The sequence below is a fragment of the Cryptococcus depauperatus genome, chromosome 1 (assembly GCF_001720195.1).
Source record: "Cryptococcus depauperatus CBS 7841 chromosome 1, complete sequence".
NCBI lineage: Eukaryota > Fungi > Basidiomycota > Tremellomycetes > Tremellales > Cryptococcaceae > Cryptococcus > Cryptococcus depauperatus.
Genome location: NC_089468.1, coordinates 285,637 through 304,875, shown reverse-complemented (window position 1 = coordinate 304,875; position 19,239 = coordinate 285,637). Strand labels below are relative to the sequence as shown.

General features: G+C 44.4%; 10 protein-coding genes across 10 annotated transcripts; 7 read left to right on the top strand and 3 right to left on the bottom strand.

The window, feature by feature from the left end:
• Window positions 1-111: 111 nt before the first annotated feature.
• Window positions 112-2,123, top strand: L203_100124 (uncharacterized protein; the record flags this gene model as incomplete). The annotated part of the gene is made up of 11 exons (XM_066209591.1): window positions 112-137; window positions 191-387; window positions 508-534; window positions 583-753; window positions 798-1,134; window positions 1,185-1,225; window positions 1,299-1,438; window positions 1,493-1,712; window positions 1,760-1,793; window positions 1,840-1,948; window positions 1,995-2,123. The coding sequence occupies 11 exons, from the start codon at window positions 112-114 to the stop codon at window positions 2,121-2,123; spliced, it is 1,431 nt and encodes a 476-aa protein (XP_066065688.1).
• Window positions 2,124-2,587: 464 nt separating this feature from the next.
• Window positions 2,588-3,591, top strand: L203_100123 (uncharacterized protein; the record flags this gene model as incomplete). Its single annotated transcript, XM_066209590.1, has 9 exons — window positions 2,588-2,623; window positions 2,678-2,704; window positions 2,757-2,791; window positions 2,844-2,922; window positions 2,975-2,985; window positions 3,135-3,267; window positions 3,316-3,330; window positions 3,392-3,499; window positions 3,550-3,591. 9 exons carry the CDS (start codon window positions 2,588-2,590, stop codon window positions 3,589-3,591), a joined length of 486 nt encoding a protein of 161 aa, XP_066065687.1.
• A 392-nt stretch (window positions 3,592-3,983) lies between these two features.
• L203_100122 (uncharacterized protein) lies at window positions 3,984-4,423 on the top strand (the record flags this gene model as incomplete). The annotated part of the gene is made up of 3 exons (XM_066209589.1): window positions 3,984-4,058; window positions 4,137-4,330; window positions 4,381-4,423. 3 exons carry the CDS (start codon window positions 3,984-3,986, stop codon window positions 4,421-4,423), a joined length of 312 nt encoding a protein of 103 aa, XP_066065686.1.
• A 95-nt stretch (window positions 4,424-4,518) lies between these two features.
• Window positions 4,519-6,651, top strand: L203_100121 (uncharacterized protein; the record flags this gene model as incomplete). The annotated part of the gene is made up of 9 exons (XM_066209588.1): window positions 4,519-4,663; window positions 4,714-4,839; window positions 4,898-5,023; window positions 5,082-5,219; window positions 5,267-5,457; window positions 5,518-5,826; window positions 5,879-6,162; window positions 6,212-6,458; window positions 6,514-6,651. 9 exons carry the CDS (start codon window positions 4,519-4,521, stop codon window positions 6,649-6,651), a joined length of 1,704 nt encoding a protein of 567 aa, XP_066065685.1.
• Window positions 6,652-6,932: 281 nt separating this feature from the next.
• On the bottom strand, window positions 6,933-7,939 carry L203_100120 (uncharacterized protein; the record flags this gene model as incomplete). Its single annotated transcript, XM_066209587.1, has 4 exons — window positions 6,933-7,025; window positions 7,082-7,363; window positions 7,423-7,857; window positions 7,913-7,939. 4 exons carry the CDS (start codon window positions 7,937-7,939, stop codon window positions 6,933-6,935), a joined length of 837 nt encoding a protein of 278 aa, XP_066065684.1.
• A 119-nt stretch (window positions 7,940-8,058) lies between these two features.
• L203_100119 (uncharacterized protein) lies at window positions 8,059-9,995 on the top strand (the record flags this gene model as incomplete). The annotated part of the gene is made up of 8 exons (XM_066209586.1): window positions 8,059-8,420; window positions 8,478-9,020; window positions 9,069-9,105; window positions 9,161-9,390; window positions 9,448-9,514; window positions 9,574-9,781; window positions 9,841-9,902; window positions 9,957-9,995. 8 exons carry the CDS (start codon window positions 8,059-8,061, stop codon window positions 9,993-9,995), a joined length of 1,548 nt encoding a protein of 515 aa, XP_066065683.1.
• A 333-nt stretch (window positions 9,996-10,328) lies between these two features.
• On the bottom strand, window positions 10,329-12,157 carry L203_100118 (uncharacterized protein; the record flags this gene model as incomplete). The annotated part of the gene is made up of 4 exons (XM_066209585.1): window positions 10,329-11,300; window positions 11,347-11,440; window positions 11,490-11,561; window positions 11,610-12,157. The coding sequence occupies 4 exons, from the start codon at window positions 12,155-12,157 to the stop codon at window positions 10,329-10,331; spliced, it is 1,686 nt and encodes a 561-aa protein (XP_066065682.1).
• Window positions 12,158-12,550: 393 nt separating this feature from the next.
• On the top strand, window positions 12,551-15,290 carry L203_100117 (uncharacterized protein; the record flags this gene model as incomplete). The annotated part of the gene is made up of 7 exons (XM_066209584.1): window positions 12,551-13,278; window positions 13,341-13,707; window positions 13,757-13,887; window positions 13,935-14,536; window positions 14,587-15,050; window positions 15,106-15,127; window positions 15,184-15,290. 7 exons carry the CDS (start codon window positions 12,551-12,553, stop codon window positions 15,288-15,290), a joined length of 2,421 nt encoding a protein of 806 aa, XP_066065681.1.
• A 158-nt stretch (window positions 15,291-15,448) lies between these two features.
• Window positions 15,449-16,753, bottom strand: L203_100116 (uncharacterized protein; the record flags this gene model as incomplete). The annotated part of the gene is made up of 1 exon (XM_066209583.1): window positions 15,449-16,753. The coding sequence occupies one exon, from the start codon at window positions 16,751-16,753 to the stop codon at window positions 15,449-15,451; it is 1,305 nt and encodes a 434-aa protein (XP_066065680.1).
• Window positions 16,754-16,942: 189 nt separating this feature from the next.
• Window positions 16,943-18,132, top strand: L203_100115 (uncharacterized protein; the record flags this gene model as incomplete). Its single annotated transcript, XM_066209582.1, has 5 exons — window positions 16,943-17,185; window positions 17,228-17,378; window positions 17,422-17,549; window positions 17,596-18,023; window positions 18,066-18,132. 5 exons carry the CDS (start codon window positions 16,943-16,945, stop codon window positions 18,130-18,132), a joined length of 1,017 nt encoding a protein of 338 aa, XP_066065679.1.
• Window positions 18,133-19,239: the final 1,107 nt, after the last annotated feature.

The window sequence follows — 19,239 nt, the reverse complement described above, 5'->3', positions numbered from 1 at the left end:
ATTTGGAGGTCCGTTCATTCTCAAACAATCAATAGTCACGTGACGTGCCTGAGATGGAGATAGGAGAGATAACAAAAATTATAAAAGCAGCAAATGACATGAAGTATAACAATGGTTTTTTCGAAACGATTTGTAAAGTGGGCCAGACGATATGTTTTGGATTGCGGCGTCGCTTATAGAATCATAACAGGATATGTTCCCTTAAGGCTACATTAACTCACACCCGCTTTCACCTTTCTCTTCGAACTGTAGACCCTCCCGTCGTCTATCACCGACTTCTCCTCTTCCGAATTAACAAACCAGATATCTATGTAGCTGAAGAAGGCTTAAGAGATGCAGTAGGACTGTCTGTAGAACAGTCAGTCTGGAAAGCGCCAGAGCTGTATTGTATGGAGGAAACCTGTCCTCATCTCGGAGCACCTCTAAGTCATGCAGCAATTGAAGATATGGAGGATACTAGAGCTATTGGTAAGAAATTCATAAATTGACTGTACTGAAACCCTCTAGTTTGCCCCTGGCATCAGTATGACTTTGGTAAGTTCATTTCCCATTAATGGACTTGATCAGCTTAATGCTTCGTAGACCTTAAAGATGGCTCAAGCACTACAGGCCTTCGAGCTTGCACATATGAAGTGAGAGTAGAAGGCACAAAAGATCAAGCCGAAATATGGGTAGAAGCTCCCCATTCTGAGAACTCTAGCACGGCTCCAGGAAGAGAATGGGAGTTGGTGGAAATGCGAGGTGTCAGCGAAGGTGAGTCATTAAAGGCATGGCTTCGCAAAGGCTAATGAGATTAGAATTTCTGGATCCTCCAATACCTTCTCTCGCGACTCTATCTATGAACGGCCACTGCCCCCCTGCGTCTTTGCCCCCATATCTATTTAGTCAAAAACGCCCACTCCCGGACCCTCTACCGGATACCCTTTTGGGGTTTGCTCATCTCATCCTTCGTACTTCTGATCCGCAGCTCAAATGCCTTTTAACAAAAGAGGCAGTTACGAGAATGAGAACCGGAAAGTTGAAGAGTATAAGACCTAGCAAAGCAGATATCAAAAAGGAGCGAGAAAACGGAGGATTAGTTGATGAACCACCCCGAGAAGTTGAAATAATTGCTCCAGGCAAAACCCCTAGACGGTAAAGCATTCACTGTATCGCTTTGATAAATTACCTAACAGGAGGAATAGAGGAAAAGGCGGTTCTGAAAAGTCTCGTATTCTTATGCTTCGTAAGTTCTCAAGGCTGCTCTTTTACTCATACAACTCTAGATGCCCTGGCCAACATTGAGCAATATGCCATAGACTTAGCATGGGACATCATTGCTCGTTTCGCACACTATGAAGTCAATAGCAAACGTTTACCTGTCGAATTTTTCTTGGATTGGGCTAAAGTTGCAGAGGATGAGGCGAAGCATTATACACTTTTGGCTCGACGACTAGTTGTGAGCTTGTCTTTCATCTCTGCGGAACTGGACGCCATTAATCGCAGATTGTAGGAAATGGGATCGTATTTTGGAGCTCACACAGTTCACGCCGGCCTTTGGGAAAGCGCTACACAAACGGCCAACTCTCTTTCTGCCCGCATAGCCATTATCCATCTTGTGGCAGAGGCTCGAGGTATAGACATGAATCCGTTGACGCTGGCCAAACTGCAGGCGGCCAATGATGTTGAAAGCTCAAAAGTGTTGGAGATCATACATGCTGATGAGATTACACGCAAGTCATCGTTTCAAAACCTGCAAAGACAGTCTGACAAAGTGTAGATGTGACAACTGGGCATCGCTGGTTCGCTTGGCTGTGAGCATCCCAATTCCATACCTTGTAAGCCACTGAAAACCTGTAGATGCACTCAGCAAGGGCTGGATCCCGTGACAACGTTTCGGGAAGAAGTCTACAACAACTTTCGAGGCAAGATTAAAGGTCCCTTCAATGCTAAAGATCGGCTCAAAGCTGTATGTCGCTACACGTTTCGTCGATTTGTCGCTGAAAATAGCTCAGGGCCTGACTCCTGACTTCTATGAGGATTTATCTGGTCATCTTGGATGGAAAGATGAGCTGGCAAAGAGGGCAGGGGCTGCAGAATGGGAAGCGCCTGGTGATGAGCATCTTCACCCTAGGCTGACCTGAATCGTTGAATCTCCATCGTGACGTTGCTGGCACCTCTCTGGTAAACCCTTCGCATCCTATTTCACATAACAAAATCGCTCAGGAAACACATGTTCTTTGTTGACAATCAAGATCGAATAGAACATGCACGTTATTCTTTCCATGACTGATGGTTAGGTAGATCGGCTATCGCCGCTGCCTCCACTTCCACCTCCACCTCCAACTCCACCTCCACTTATTGATCTCCTTTTTAAATATCACAGGTGTGGATATACATCTTTAACAAGTTTCAATACTTGTATATTGGATACCCTAATTCCATGTAATTCAGATAATGGCGGCGCTGTGCCATCAACACTTCCTGAACAGAGAAATTGCGTCATATTGTATAAGAGAGAGAGGTCTCCTTGCCTGGATCACATTTCCCCTTCATCTCTCAATATTTCTGCAATTACTCTGTCTGAATCTTCTAAACACCCTGCAACATGACTGGCCAGCGATTTGATCCCAAAAACATGCTTGTGAGCTGGAATACCCTATCGTTCGATTCAATTCTGATAGGTGATTAATTCCAGTATCGTAACCTTGGAAACACGGGTTTGGTGAGCAGTGTTATGAGTCTGACAGCGCAATTATGCTAACCCTTGCATCTAGCGAGTTCCTGTTTTCAATTATGGCGGATGGTTGACGTGAGTATACACCTCAGTATGTAACATTGCTGGAAAGTCTGTTGGTGGGTAGTGTTGGATACAACCAAAAGGGTGATATTGTCAGAGAGTTGATGCAGGCCGCTTTTGATAGTGGCATCAATATGTTTGACGTAGGCTGTCGCCTTTTCTCAGTGTTTTGTACCTAACGGATTGTCGTTACAGAACGCTGAGAGGTATGCTAATGGAGAGGTATGCTTGACAGCATTTGATGGGCTGTTGTCATGAATATTACCAATAATTAATATCCAAGCTCTGTACCAAAAGGTCACAATAATGCAATCTACGTTGCATTATTACTTATTGGCTATAATCCATGTCATAGTTCCAAGGTTCTGACAGTAGCCTCAATTGAGAAAGTCAAGAAACTCTCCAAGATTGCTGAAAGGCTTGGCGGTTCCATGACCAACCTGGCTTTGGCCTGGACATTGAAGCACAAGGGTGTATCCACCTGTATTGTGAGTCTACCGCATTGAATGTGGGCTCTGGCTAACATCCTATTCAAGCTCGGTGCTACCAAGGTGTGTAAACCCAGAATGAAACATGTCCTATAACGTACCACTGACTTGTTCCTCTACACAGCCTGAGCAAATCAAGGAAAATGTCAAAGCCCTAGACATCTATCCCAAGCTCACTTCCGAGGTTATGGAAGAGATTGAAGAAATCCTGAACAACAAGCCGGCACCTCCGGTAAGTGCTTTTTCTACCATACACCACTTTGACTGACCCAACCTTCTCAGCCCTCTTCTGGCCGTGTATCTGACGATGCTCAACCCATGTGACGACCGGGTTGTACAGCAAGTTTGAGTAGCCCATAGATTTACATGGGTAGTAAGCGTAAACCATGCAGTCTATAACCAAATCTACCCATGACATTCACCTTTCCGGCAAGTCCTGCCGACCATGCCGTTCCATAGACATTGCACTACTCTACATCTTCTTTCGGAACCCATCCCGATTGCTCCTATCTCGGATTTTGTCAATGGCTTGCAACTGACTTGTTGAAACACTTGGTTTCCCTTGTAAATCTATTTTCATAAACCGTTGCAGAGTCCAACATTGAAGTATTGCCAGTTTTTTATGGGCCGAACGAAAAAGTGGAGGTCGTCCACCTGCTGCTATTTCGGTATCATTCCATCTTTTCCAACCAGATTTGTTTTTTTTTCTCTATACAATGTTTGTTTTATTCTTTTTTGCAGTCTCAGAAAGCAGCGGCAGAGGGGTAGGGCGAAAAGAGGCAAGTGACCCAGTGAGGCTGACAGGCCCTGACTATGGGGATTTCATCAACATTGGCTTCGCATCACTCAGCATGACTTGGTAGCTATAGGTTGTCAGTAAGCAGCAAAAGTGCAAAAAGATTCGCCCACAGAACCAGCAAGACGGCTTCCGGTCCGTTGTCCGTTTTATCGCAAGTTTGCCCCGACATCGGACAGAGAACAACGTAATATTCTTGACCCTTGCAGACCCTGTCGACGATTCTTTTAAATTTCCAGCGAGAAGTACAAGGGATAAATTGGCGAGGTATCGGGTCCCCACATTGTTATCCCTCAGCAATTTAACGAATCGTTTAGACCTGGAAACAAACCTGACAAGTGGTTTTCTTTTGCTTACTGATTGCGCTTGAACTTGGATATCTCGGTTTCATCGCATATTGGTGGTTGGAAGACTTGGCGTGTACTCTTGAGCGGATCTCAACTTGCCAGGTTATCATGGCCAACACCGATTCCGTGTTTACAAAGGCGACTGCTGCAGATGTCCCTGCTCTACAGTTTCGCAAGGTGTCTGAAGATGGGGTAATGATTCACGACGATAAGGCAGTAGCCAGCATGTATACAAATGCTCAGGCTGCCACCGGTCAGTGCTTGGTCTCAACTTGGGTGACTAGAAACTGACGTTCTGAATAGCCAAGGAGCATAACATGTCTCTCCTCGAAGGCCTGCGGCTGTATCCCAAAGCCGTGGCATGGTCTGTTCTCATCTCGTCATGTTGTGCCATGGAAGGCTATGACATCTCGCTGCTCGGAAACTTTTGTATGTCTGCTTTGGTTTGCTCACAGAAAGTGACGAGGTTTTAATGCGGAGTGTTTAGATGCGTTTCCGCCTTTTAACAAAAAATTTGGCGTTCAGATTTCAGAAAACAACTATCAGGTGCCTGCACGCTGGCAAACCGGCCTGTCTAATGGAGCACAATGTGGTCAAATTCTCGGCCTGTTTGGTGAGTGAATGGGAGCCAGAGTGATGCTTGTGACAGTGCTGACTGTTTTCTAAAACAGTCAATGGTCTCTTTACAGAACGATATGGCTATCGCAAGGTTCTCATCGTCAGTCTGCTCTGGCTTGCGGCTGTCATTACCATGTTTTTCTGTGCGCCTAATATCAAGGTGTTGTTAGCTGCAGAAATTCTTGCAGGTAGTGGGTTGCATAGTACATATGTTGTGAAATAAACTAACCCGACACAGTCCCTTGGGGTGTCTTTCAATCTATCGCCATCTCTTATGCCTCCGATGTATGCCCTGTTGCCCTGCGGGGATACTTAACCTGTTACGCAAACTTTTGTTGGGGATGGGGGCAGCTTATCGGTATCGGTGTCATCAGATCCATGTTCAAGAGAGAAGATCAGTGGGCCTATCGTATTCCGTATGCTGTACAGGTGTGTCGATGAAAGAAAAGAAAAAGACCTAGTTGAAGGCATTACTGACAATTTTATTAGTGGGTATGGCCACCACTTATCCTCGTTGGCGTTATTTTTGCTCCTGAATCTCCGTGGTGGCTCGTTCGACATGGCCGAATCGAGGAAGCCAAGAGATCACTAAGACGCCTTACATCCCACAAGCAGGATATGGCAAGTAATATCGATGAAAGTTGTGATATGATTCGGCACACTACGGAGCTAGAGAAAGACATCACTTCTGGTGCTTCCTACGTTGATTGCTTTAAGGGTGTTGACCTCCGTCGTACCGAGATCATCTGTGCCATCTGGTCCATGCAAAATCTTGCAGGGAACTCCTTCTCAAACTACGTGAGTATTACTCTACGCCACAGTAGACGACTGCTGACACCATTTTTCTCAGAGTACATACTTTTTCGAGCAAGCAGGTTTAACCGGTACTATTCCGTATGACTTTGCCATGGGTCAGTATGGTATTAACATGGTCGGTGTTTTCGGTGCTTGGGGACTCATGGCATGTGGTATTGGAAGAAGAAAGCTTATCATTACCGGCCTATGTGGACTCACTGTCTCTCTTATGGCCATGGGCTTCTTGGGTATCATTCCTGATTCTCACCGGAAAGAGGCCGGTTTAGCCACTGGCTCACTTATGCTCGTTTGGGCCGTCTTTTACCAGTGTACTGTTGGGTGAGTAGAGCTCATTCATTATGTGAGGGTCCTAGGTTGACCGTGTTAGAACCGTCGCCTACTCTCTTGTTGGTGAGATCGCTTCTCGTCGTCTATCTATCAAGACTGTCGCCCTTGGGCGAGCTGCTTATAACGTCGTCGCAATCGTCTGCAACGTTCTTACACCATACATGATTAACCCCACTGCTTGGAATTGGGGTAATTACGCTGGATTCTTTTGGGCTGGATCTTGTGTCATGTGTCTTGTCTATGCCTACTTTCGTGTCCCAGAGCCTTCTGGCCGGACCTATGCCGAGGTAAGCAGCCCGCACCGCCGTACATATGAAGCTGTGGCTGATATGACAAATGCAGCTTGATCTCTTGTTTGAGCGCAGAGTGTCTGCTCGTAAATTCGCCAGTACTGAAGTCAACATTTTTGATATTGCCCTTCACCACAGTCTTGACAAGAAAGACGAGACTCTTGTGGACCATGTCGAAGAAAAAGCATGAGACTGGTCAGAGTAGCACCCAATACCGCCAGGTAGAGGTACAATGAAGACTGCCCGAATACTTACGTTTGAATATATCAAAGCTGAATCTATGGTGATACCCTTGTATTTTTGGAATAGCAGAGAAGAAAGTGGTCGTCGTTCATCATCAAAGACGTTTATATTTTGCAGAAATAGTCCAAATCGGTCATTATTGCTGATAGAGATCAAATGCATTGTATATATCAGAGACATCTCCCAATGGCTTAGCAGATTTCAACAGGAAAAATTCGGAAAATTGTACTATGTTGATACACGGGGTTCGGCAGCGTAGAGTGCCCACTCATCTTTTACCCCCTTGCCCATACCCTCAAATGTCTGTTCGCCCTCTGCAGACTGTATTGCCATGTCAGAAGTCTCATGTCAAGTTTCAAGGTAGCGAAGATGCTCACAAACCATATTCTTCTCACTCTACAATTAGCATATATCCTCACATAGCTGACACTTTCGAATTCTCCACTAGGCAACTCAACTTGCGCTCGTCTTCTCTTGCGCGACTCATCCTGCTCTTGTTCCTCATCAGTTATTCTACACAAGTTTTGAAATAATGGAAGTAAAGAAGCAAGGTTTATAGGTATTTCAAGCCAAGGGGTAAGCTGAGAATCGGAAGAGGGAAGGGTGAGAGGGAGGCAGATCAGAGGAGGCAACCGATGAGGATATATTGCTGATTTGTTCTGTTTACATTACAACAGGTGTTAGCAGCGTTTAGAGGCTATTAGTCAAGAGAACTTGCCTTGAAACTTGAACATCGAATGACCCCTTCCCTTTTCCTCGAATCAACCACTCCCACTTCAAAACTGACATCTCTTTGACCCAATCTTCTCAACTGTAACCCTATGCAAGGAAGCGCAACACCTAGAGGAAGACAATCTTGGGATTTCACTCCGTTTCTCAAACAAAAGCTGTAAGAAGTCGTGGAGCATCCTGCTTGAATATAAGCTCTTCGTGGGTTAGGAGACTGTATGTGTATCACCGGGTGTATGATGAAGCCTTGTTGAAATTTTCGGGGCACAATATTGCTCCTGTTGATTTCCTCGCTTCTTTCGTTATGTTCAGAATCATTTAATACTGTTATAAGTGTATCAGAAGACGACGGATCAGAGTATGAGACAAAGAGGGGAGAAAGTGCTGGAGAGGAAGTTGAAGAAAGCAAAGTCAAGAGGGGAGGCTACATGAGTAGCAATGAGCTGGCAATATGCTGGAGAGGAATAAATATAACTCACTTGAATTGTATTTAAAAGTAAAGTCATGATATTATAAAGAGAAAAAGAAAGAGAAAATAAAAAGTGACCGTCGGTCATTGTTGTAAACAAATCCATTCTAATTTATCTTTTGCATTTACAATTGACATTGTTGCTTTTTGAGAAAAATGTCTTCTTCTTCTTCAAATCCTTCCCATCTGTTGATTTCCCGTAACTCGCCTCGTTCGCCAGCTCACCCTCAACTAGATCCCACACTTACATCGCGCCATGGTCCATTCATCTTTTCGCCCTCCTCAACTCCTCGTCTAGGCCGATGGTTCTCTGACGAGATCCGCCGGTCTTCTCAAGATATGATGGATGTCACAGAAGAAGAAGAGGAAGAAGGTCCGATTGAAGTCCATCCGACGTTTATGGAAGGAGCAGATCTTCCAGGAAGGATCAAGGTGGTTGTTGGAAAGAACGAGTTTTGGTGTCACAAAGATGTCTTGTGGTTTGCCAGTCCCTTCTTTGAGGGGCTACTGCAAGGAAGGTAGGTGCATGTGTCAACGATGTTGCGGCTGTGTCTGTCGCTGAACAACCCATAAAGTTGGGCAGAGTCAAATAAAGAGAATGGCAAAGATGGTCGTACCACCGTCAAGACGTCACAAGTTTTCGTTGATATGGACCAAGCGATATGCCATTTCGAACCAGATATAGGCGATGTAGTGGATGATCAAGCCTCAAGACCGACATCTCTAGGAGAGGCTCGCCGACTTGAGAGTGACAAATCTGAAGACATCAAAGATCAAGTATCTGTATATCTCGATCCAACGGGTGATGAAGGTGTAGACAGCAACATTTTGAAGTTTGAAACTGCACAAAAGGAAACCTATCAAGACCAGAAAACCCCTCTTGAAACAACCCACTCCTTTACAAATCTCTCACCTCTTATTCCTCATATCAACACACAAGATTCGCTTCGACCTGCTCAAATAAAAAAGCGGAACCGCAGTCTGCTTCGAGCCTCGTTCTCTAGTTCTCTTCATCCAACGCAGGATGGTATCAAATCAAAAAATGCTGAAGTGGTGGTGGAGTTACATGATGAAAGCGCTTCTGCCTTTCAAGATTTCTTGTATTGGACTTATCCTCAGTAAGTGTTTCGAAGTCAGAGTACAGGATTGTGCTTATAGGATCGTAGCTTGGAGTGCAAAGTTTCTTGGACGAATGTTGCCCCTGTAGTTGTTTTCCTCTTTGAGAGCATCGACATAGCTGACTTTTTGCAATGTGAAGCTGTACTCTCTATCAACCAAACTGCTCGTGACTGGCCTCCAAAAGATGTGCTCCCATTTTCTCTTGACCCACGCTTCTGGTCACCCCGTCACAGCCCTTTCTTTGGCGGAGCAATATGATAACGCAGAACTTTACAGGGAAGCCAGCAGATTTGTTTTGGATCAGGCTGTCTGGGATAACGCCGAGATTAAAGAATTGACTGTCCGGACTCAACTCAAGCTTTCAAACAAGTAAGACCACTGTCGACTTTGTCGAGTAGCCCAAATAACAAACTCTAATGATGACAGGCGTAGCTGGTTTCTTGAGAGAATGCTCAAGCTTAGTGCTATAGATGTCAAGAAGGAATATTCTTGTGTACGACTGCTGCTTTTCCCGTTTCGTAAAATCATGCTGATTTGGTTTGACATCATCAGAGACCTGACTGTCCCGACCCTTCACGCTGTCAGACCCAGCTCGACGAGAAATGGCGTCAGGCGCACAGCGCAGTATCTCGCTATGGTCCTCCTCAACCCAGTGTCGCTTTTAGATGTTTAAGACAGCTCGAGACGTTCCCAACGAATCCAAGCCTGAGTATGCCGCACACGTCGTGTCAGACGACTGCCAAAGCTTGGTGCATGAGTTGTGGGTTGTGTTTTTTGTTTAATCTTGCGCAAGATAGAGTAGCTGAATAGAAGGTAAAGTGTTTGATAGAATGTTTCAGCTGAATAAACTGGTGACACCAGCAAACCCTGGTACTGAGAAGGTGAGAGTTGCCTTGACTTAATTTTGACGGTAGGATGCTGACTGGCGTCGTTAGTATTGGCTCTGGATTACTATGAAAGAACCCCTCATGTAATCTTTTTGACATAGCTGTTGGAAGAAGACCGGATACAATGTAATCACCGCACAATCTATAGACATGATAGACTTGTTGAGATATTTGGCATGTTATTTGTACATGTAAACTACGCCAACTAAGCGAAAGCCCCCATAAGAAATCAATTGCTGTACTGTAGTGTGATAATTGTAAAAAGAATAATGAAAAAGAGAGATGTACAATTTGGATCAGGATACAAATTATGATGAACGATACAAATATAATAAAATCCAATTTCAACACACAAGACTTTGAATCATATCAGGCCGTTTCTAATCTTGAAAGTCAAATCTGGGTTGAAGTTCCAAAATGCTACGCCAAGCCACTTCGCGCCCAACCGAACCACCCCTGCCCCGTGGCTCTTTCTCTATCTTGCATGCCTTCAGTAGGTGGGGGCCGCTCAATCGCACCGTAGCCCTTTAGTATATCAGGCCTATACGGCCTGACCTGAATTCTATCAAAATGTCCTTGTGGGTCATACAAATGATAGTCCGAAGAATTCGGTGTCGAGTGGGTAGAGACTCGACGCGAGGGCCCAGGTTCGTCATCGTCAAGTTCTGATGAAGTTTCAAGAGATGTCCCGAGAGGCGAAAGAGTGTAAGTACCATTTTCTAACCCAAACTCTTCGTCGTGATCAGGGATGATTTGCAGTACACGACCCTTGCCTTTGACTAACTTGTTGCGCATGTCCATTCCATCTCCTCTGCTAGGCACGGCTAGGACGACGCCAGAATCGATGGCATGATACATTTTCCCCCTACCTGCGCCGACTCCCGGCACAGATATTTCGCGCTCAGCGCTGCCTCTTACTCGAAGTGCTTCCTCGGCAGAGCCCAAATCGCCGAGATCCCTCTTGAAGACTCGCTTGAGACCTACAGGAATGAGAACTGCAACAATGACTGCGGAGAGACCAAGAATGTTTCGGAGGGATAAGGGATGAAAGTCTGAGGCAGAGGTCATATCGTCGAGGGAGGAGCCGATAGTCACATGAATGACAGATACAGGAGCGATTCCGATAAAACATGATGACCAGAAGAGAAATCGACCAATACCAAGGTGGGGTGCAACGAAATTGGCAATCCAGTGAGGAGGAAACGGGGCGATTCGAAGGACAAGAAGTGTAGCAAAGACGCTATCCCATGTAGCCCCTTTGCCCTGCTTGGAGTCGCCCATGATTTTGGTGCGCCATGTCTCAACTCGCGCGCGATAAAAAGGGAGAGAAAGAAGCGGAGGAGCGAGTAGTGATGATAGAGTGTAACAGAGAAGTGAACCAATTGACTCGCACTGACCATGTTAGCTGTATAAGAAGGCTGAATCAAAACCAACTCACGAGACATGAAAGGAACAGACCGTAGATAATGCCGTAAGCAGCACCCAAGAGGATTGAGATGTACATGGACCCAGGTAAAGAGAATGTTTGGACACTTTAGATAGCAATTAGCGTAGAAAGACTCGTAAATGGCTGCTATTTACAAGAGGTAAGAGACAACACCACATGCAAGAATGCGAAAAGGATAACGGTTCTTGTATTTTTGAAACAAGGCGCTACCAAGTTGTGAATTACCACTTCAGATACAGCATTAGAAGACTCACTTCAAAGCTTGTAAATCTGCAAAGGATTTGGGCAATTTAATAGCTCCTCTGTCCTCCGCATCCAATTTTGGCATTCCCCAATAGAACGTTCCCACCACGATTGCAGTGAATATTGTAAACAGTATCACTAGCTTGACTGTTGCCTTTAAAAGAGGCCCTTTGTACCATTTCCCATAATTCCCATCATCTTCTCCACTCGATAGCAGTGGCGTTGCTTCACCTTCTTCAGCCAAGGAAGTCACATCTGACAACGTCCTTGAAAGTGTGTAACTGCACATATGAGGTGGTATTGGGCGGATAGAATCACACTGTTCGCAATCTTCTTCCTGAGATTTTGCGCTTCGACCCTCACTTTCTTCAGATGAGACAGCGACCGTAGATATTATGTTTGTCTCGTTCATGCTATTTCCAACCAATTGGTCAAGAACTATAGTTGTGGAGCTTTTACGTCGGTGAGATATGGGCGATTGCGGGTATGATTCAATTGAACCAGTACTCGGCATATACGAAGGCGGTAAAGAAGACGAGTGAGATGTTGTTTGGTCCATTTGTAACTTGCAACTATACAGAGTAGGGGCAGTTCACTGAGAGTGGAGCAAAGGAAGCGCTGGTTTAAATAATATGGTTGGACTTGTGACCTCTTCAGAGAGGCTCTGCAGTATTTCTGGCTCCGGCGTCGATAGCTGTTGGATAGATGAAGAGTTATGAAAAATAAAATGAAAGAAAGAAAGAATAAAATCAAGTTATGACAAGATAACGTCGTCCTTTCAAGGTAAGAATTGTTTACACTCATCAACCTCTGTTACGTAATATGGCATAAAAAGTCCCCTGAGACTGTAATGATATAAGCGTAATAAATCAAAGTTACCAGTTCAAGCTATAAATCAATATTGTGGATTACAAAAAAAACAACTCAAATGTTAAGACAGCAGGTATAAATCATGGTGGGTCAACTGGATCCCGATGAGGGAGATATATCTCTTGCTTTTGGTGCCAGGAACTCATTGGCGAATCATTCGCAACAAAAAGCCGGTTCTAGCAGTGTTAACGAAGATGTATCTGGCTTTACGTCCCAGCGATTACTCACTAAGGCTATGTTTGAGCGAGGAAACTCTTCTGTAAGCTCAGAAGGTCATTTATCAACAGGTTCTGCTCAGTCAAAGAACGGACTAGAATCTCTGTCACTCGATGACAACGACAACGAGTCTTCATCGGAGTCGGGACCAAGTACACCAAGATGGCGGGCAGATCAACAAAACTTGGAGCCAAGACCTGCTTCTGTTCAACCGCCGAGGAACATCAAAACACTTGATTACATACCTTTTCCTGTTAAAGCTCCTACGACAAGGCGAATAAGTTCAAGCTTGGGACGTTCTCGTTCTCTCAACGTGCGTATGCCTTCCGTGGATTTGTCGACCCAAACTTTTGATAAAGGAAAAGAAACACCAATGTCTGCAACAAATTCACGGCTAACACCTACAAGTAAAACTGGGTGGTCAAAGAGGCCAGGAGAGCCTCGTCCTCCACCGCTCATGTCGAACGACATTGCACAGAGAATGAGTCGATGGGTGAAGGAAATCGTCGTCTGTAATTTCGATTTAGAAAGAGGTCCGATCGTTGAGCGTCGTGCAAGAGGGAGGAGATGGGGCCCTGGCGAGAAGGAAAACGTGTAAGTGGTATATAGACATGGATCAGCAATGTATAGACTATGCGACTGACTATTGCTATCAGTGCTTTCTCTTCGTTTCCAGATACATCGCTTTTCGCCGAGGGCACAATATTGTTCTCGTTTAAGATCAGGCAAATCCCTCCAGATCCATCCACCCTATCACAGCCAGAACCACCATCTCCCATGCCGAATTGTACAGAGGGAAAAGGTGTTGAAAATCGATCGTTAGACATGTCTGTTCAAGAACATGGTAATGAGTTCACTGCTGGCACAGAAGATAGGAATATGTCTAAAAGTCCGGCGGGCATTTCGACCGGGCAGAAAGCAGAGGAGTACAGGAAATGGGATGAAAGAGGAAGAGAATGGTTGTATGGCTTTGTATGGTTTGAGCAAAGGAGAGATAGAGGCATAAGTCGAGGTTACATGCAGGCAAGTCTTTAGCATCAATTTCAACGCTTCTCAAACTGAATTAAATTAGAAATCACTGGTGATTCTTACTCATCTTCCATTTCCGGGCCTCTTTGCTGCAGTCCTCCAGAAAATGGCTCCTGTATTTTTCGAGCATGGATATTCTGCCTTAGAAGCAGCATGTCATTCTATGGCTTCTTGGTGAGTTTATTACTACCTTGCTCGTCCTAGCTCATAAATTTCTGCAGGCCAGATCCGGCACCAGATTGCTTGCTACAATTACCATTCATGTCTGACGTCTTATTGGTTGAATTGCCCGATACCACCGAGTCTCCGCAAATTGACAAAACTCTTCACCTTTGCCCGTCTCCCGATCGCCCAATTTTAGCATCGCTCCCACCTTCTTCTCCTTTACGCACTCTAGCACCTGTTCTGACTTCTCTTTGGTCATTGTGGGAATGTCTTCTCTTATCTGAGCCATTACTCATCATCGCTCCTGATCCCAGAATATCTTCGGAGCTTGTTTGGTGGTTACGTGATTTGATTCGCCCGTTCCCTCCTTCAGGAGATCTTCGTCCTTATCTTCATATACATGACCATGACTTTTCTCTACTTGTCAATAAAGCCAAACCTCAGCCTGGTGTTGTAGTTGGTGTCACCAACCCGTTCTTCAGGAATGCGGCTTCTCATTGGCCCAATGTTGTTTCGATACCATCGCTAAAGGGCAAAAAAGGCATCAGTGGAGTTCAAGAGCCGGAAGGTTTCATTAGTAGAAGGGTGAGAAGTATACAAAAAGATCATAGGTTATTGAAGAGATTGGAGAACTTGGTTGCTGAAGGCAACTTAGATGGTAAGTATTCAATTCAGCGATAAATAATTCAAGCCTAACAATGCGAACAGATCCAGATGGAAACGAGGCCTTGAGGAGACATTTTCAACAGTTAACAGAAAAATTTCTTGTTCCTTTGAATAGATATTTTCAAACTCTTATTCCAACTCCTTCACCAACCATGGGCCCTAATCCTCCTACGTTTCCATTGCTCCCTTTAATACCACGCTCATTCTCCCATCTTTCACCTTCTCCGTCTCTTCAAACTTCCCATCTCTGTATTCGACCATTCTCTCTACCCACCTTTCTCTCTCACTTACGGTTTTCAGGACCCAATCCGTTGGCTTTTCGGACCAGAGGCTTAACAGGAAAAGTGCGAGTTGAAAGCGATTTTTACGCAAGTTTCTGTATGAGTAGTGGCTTTGCTGGCTGGTTGAGCAGTAGAGTAGAAAGTTTAGAGGATGTTCTCAGCGCTCCTATACCTTCTGAAACACCTGCTTCAAGTTTAAAAAATGTTTCTACGGACAAACTGCAAGTTCCTATTAGCAATAATACGCCCTTGCGAAATGGACATGGGAAAAGCGGAACAGAATGATCAACGAGTACCAATATGTAGGCACCTTTAATTCTATCTTTGAAACCACATCTTAGCAGATCAATTTCAATAGGCTTGGACATCAATGAACCAAAATCGTCACAGGAGGAGAATTTGAAAGTAGCGATTAAGATATTGACGTACATTAATATGGGTAGATTGGTCATTGTTGTACTATAATATCTGTAGGTTACTTGAACTTCACCCTTTCAGCAACGCATAGGGCAAGACATTATGCATGAACCCGGCGGTTGTTTTGTTTAAAAGATGGCTTATTTTACAAATACAACGGCTTGTACAACAACACATAAATTTCACAGTGACGGATGTCTTTTAGATTAGTTATTAAGAACCTCTAGCAATCTTCGCCTTTCCTCTCTGTCCATCTTATCCCTCCTCTTCCAATCGGCCTTTTCTTTCTTCCCCATATCTCCTTTCGCATCGCCCTTCTTCAACCTCTTTTGCGCATATTTTGCCCTTTTCTGAGCACGAACGATTTCCTTGTGAGTATGCGTGATTTTACTTTGCGACTTGTTTCTTCCGAGGCCGGATCTGTCTAGTTTGAGAGCCGTTGCGATAGGATCTGTACGGCCCGGACCAGACCGATTTGCAGAATGCGATGATTCGTCCTCTGAAACTAAGGAATCTTCGTCGCTAGAAATGGTAAGGTCGATGACGGGATTCCTCTCTATAGTGGTATCTTGAGCGTCTCGTACTCTAGGTATGATATCCTTGTCTTTTCTGGTCTCACACGTATTTTGTCGCTTTTCAAGTTTTCCTAAGCCTCCGCCTTCCCATCCGAGTTCTTGTAAAAGACCATATCCCTTGTTTCCCGGTCCGAGCACATAGTTAGGGACATTTTCTCTCTTGGGCACCGCTGAAGGAACTTTCAGAAGAGATGGGATATATAAAGGGGTGGTTGAACGGGAAGCCTGGGTAGAAGTAGATTGAGAGGATGTGAGAGCCCGCCGGATGAACCATTCTGAATCATGAATTCTCAAAGGTCGAGATAGCTGAGCTGTCTTTTCCTTCATAGATAGCCGGGGTTCTGCAGTCGGAAGAAGTTGAGAGCCACACGGTGGCGAGGGCGTAGACAAATCCAAAAGCTCGACAGTCCTGTCGGCAGCAGGCACAGCTTCCGTCTTTTCACTTTTAAATTTAGCTAATTGGAGATACCACTTTCTCACACTTTCTCCTGTTTCTCTATCTCTCTCCTCTTCCTCTTCCTCTTCCTCTTCCTCTTCCTCTTCCTCTTCCTCTTCCTCTTCCTCTTCCTCTTCCTCTTCCTCTTCCTCTTCATCTATACCAACACTGACATCTACTCCATCTATCATCCTACCAAGCTCATCATAGACATTCTGCCCTTTCACAAAGATTGGTGGATGTTTTATTCGTTCTGGTCCATGACCTGAAGGGTTGATATTCCACTCTCGCCAGGCCAGGTGTTTTGGGAGCACCTCGTAGGCTGAATTCTTCCTTATTCCATCTTCAATAGGCTCAAGTTGAGTCGCTGCAACCTCTTTGTCATTATAGTCAAATTCCTGGATATCTTGATGGGCTGAATGAGACGGAGCGGGTCCAGAGGTGATCACAACAGGCTGTGGAAAGTTAAGACCATCTCTATATGGCCTTTTTCCTGCCATCCTGCTGTATAACTTTCACTTTATGGTAGAAGATTTGAGAAACAAAGGATAGAAAAGGAGAAATAAAAATACAAATAGAAAAAAAAACAAAAGTGATAAATAAAGTGGAGGCAATCCACAAATGACGACAATGAGCGTGTATTCAGCATGGATGATTAGTTAATAACATCCATAACTACAGAATAAAAAATGATTGATAAAGAAAGAAAACAAATCTCTCCAACACCTCTTCAAGAGTATTCAGCAAAGAAAGCAAAGACTGAAGAACAAACAGATATGGCTACAACGGCCAAACATCCTACTGCTCTGGGCACCTCCAGAGATGTTCCTGCAAGGGTTATTGACGAAAATACTGACCTATCTACTTTGACAGACCAGGAGATCATGAAGCTGATGGAGGGGATGGACCACCAAGAGGAAGTCTTGAACAGGGTTGGTCTTGTACGCTGGTTTGAAATGTATTGACGTTTCCAGCCGCTTATAAGCACTCCTGTACCGCTTTCAGTCATCAGGGAGGAGTACAACAAGGGGTCACCTCAGGTCATCAAGAAGTTAGACTGGTTACAAAGCAACGGATGGGATCAGGTCTGGAGGGCACGAGGGGATGGCGACTGTTTTTACAGATGTGAGTGTCAGGAAACGTTGACGGTGTCTGATCAATTGTTTAGCTTTTACGCTGGCTTTCTTGCTGAGAATATTGCATTCTCCAGACACAGAACTGGAGGCAAATCTGGCATACGATGCTATCCAGCATGCGCTTCCAGCCATGGAGCAATGTGGTTTTCAAAAAGATATTGTATGTCTCTGAGATACAGTATTGTCCGGATCTTATAATGGGATAGTATGAGGAATTCCTCGACCCTCTCCTTGTCCTTATTCGTTCTTTGGCTGAAGGCTCCGATGCCACTTCAACAGAGTATTCTGTCGTCCAAGCCCTCCAAGACCCTGAACGCTCAAACTGTATTGTTGTCTCCCTTCGCCTGATAACCTCTTCTTTCATCCGTACCCACTCTGATCTATTCTCACCTTTCCTTCTTTCTCCTGCAACGTTGTTACCTCTATCGACTGAGGATTTTTGTCGCTCAGAAGTTGAACCGTGTGGGAAGGAAGCAGATCATGCGCAGATTATGGCACTTTCAGATGCGTTGGACATGGGTGTAAGGATTGCGTATTTGGATAAGAGCGACGTAGAGGGTGATAGTGTAATTAATTGGGTAGAGTTTGGAAGGGATAGCAGCGAAGCTGCTAGGCCCTTGACCTTGCTTTATAGGTTTGTCAATTGTTTCAATTACGCTCAGCTAACTCTTGCTAGACCTGGCCATTACGATGTTGTTACCAAGGATTCCTTGCTCTTGAAACAAGAATCTGGCAAGGTCTAAAAACGGAGCATTTCTCTCTGGGGGATGTTTTCGGTTTTGTATTGACACGAGCACAAGTTATTGATTGTGATAGGGATGAAAGAGTTGAGTAATTTAAAGAAGATCAAGTTGACTCTTGATAACAGACAGTAGGATGTATCTTTCTTGATGCTCCTCCTGTATTTATGTCGTTTCCAAAGACTATAAACATGACATAAACGTTCACAACATCCACATACTGTTATCTGTCGAGAGTGCTGTAAGATTTGAAACATACAGGTGTTTGTAGGGGTTGAAAGAACTGCTATAAAAACATCGGACTGACATTCCCTTGCATTCTTCGTAACTTTCTACTGACAGTGTTGCAACTTGAAAATATCTTTCAGGACTGCTGTCCATCATATGAAGAGACTTAGGTCGCATTTGTTTCGAGATTCAGGAGGTTGAAGAATATGAGGTTTAGTGGGTTTAAGGAATGGCCAAGTAGCTATTTTGCGATACAGCAAACGATCAAGCAGGTCAAGTGAATGCGGCAGGGAGAAGATTGGGAACCTGGAGGGTCTTTCTTGGGTGTAATCGACAATGATTATAAGACGCATGAGTTGGAAATTTAGTGCAGTCATGCCAACTGCATCCTTTGTTAGCTGCTAATAATATTGTTAGGGATATGTTCGATGCCATCCTTACAACACTCTCTGGTTTACTAGCATGAAAAGTCGTGGATGACGGGTAATCCAGTAGAAAACAACGTACTTGATACAACATAAAACACGACAGTGTTTGCCAATTTTTCTCCCAGACTAGTAAATGACTAATGAGTGTTGCTGATATTTGCATTCATATTGTGATTATCTTTGTGCAATACAATTAAAGCTTGCCTTGATTTATATACATAGTTGCAGTATTTTGTATCTGAGGCTCTCAATACTTGCTAGCTGCTTGATTCTACCCAGTGTCAATAAGCAACAGTTCATACAAATTTAATAGTCACAAGGCACCTACAGGAGATCGCTAGACCCATAAACCATTACTGGATTATCTTATTCCAACATGGAAGGTTGTTGGGAAAAGTTGGAGCCAAACAGAAAAGAATAAATTGAAGATAACAGGTTTGAGACTAAGTTTTAT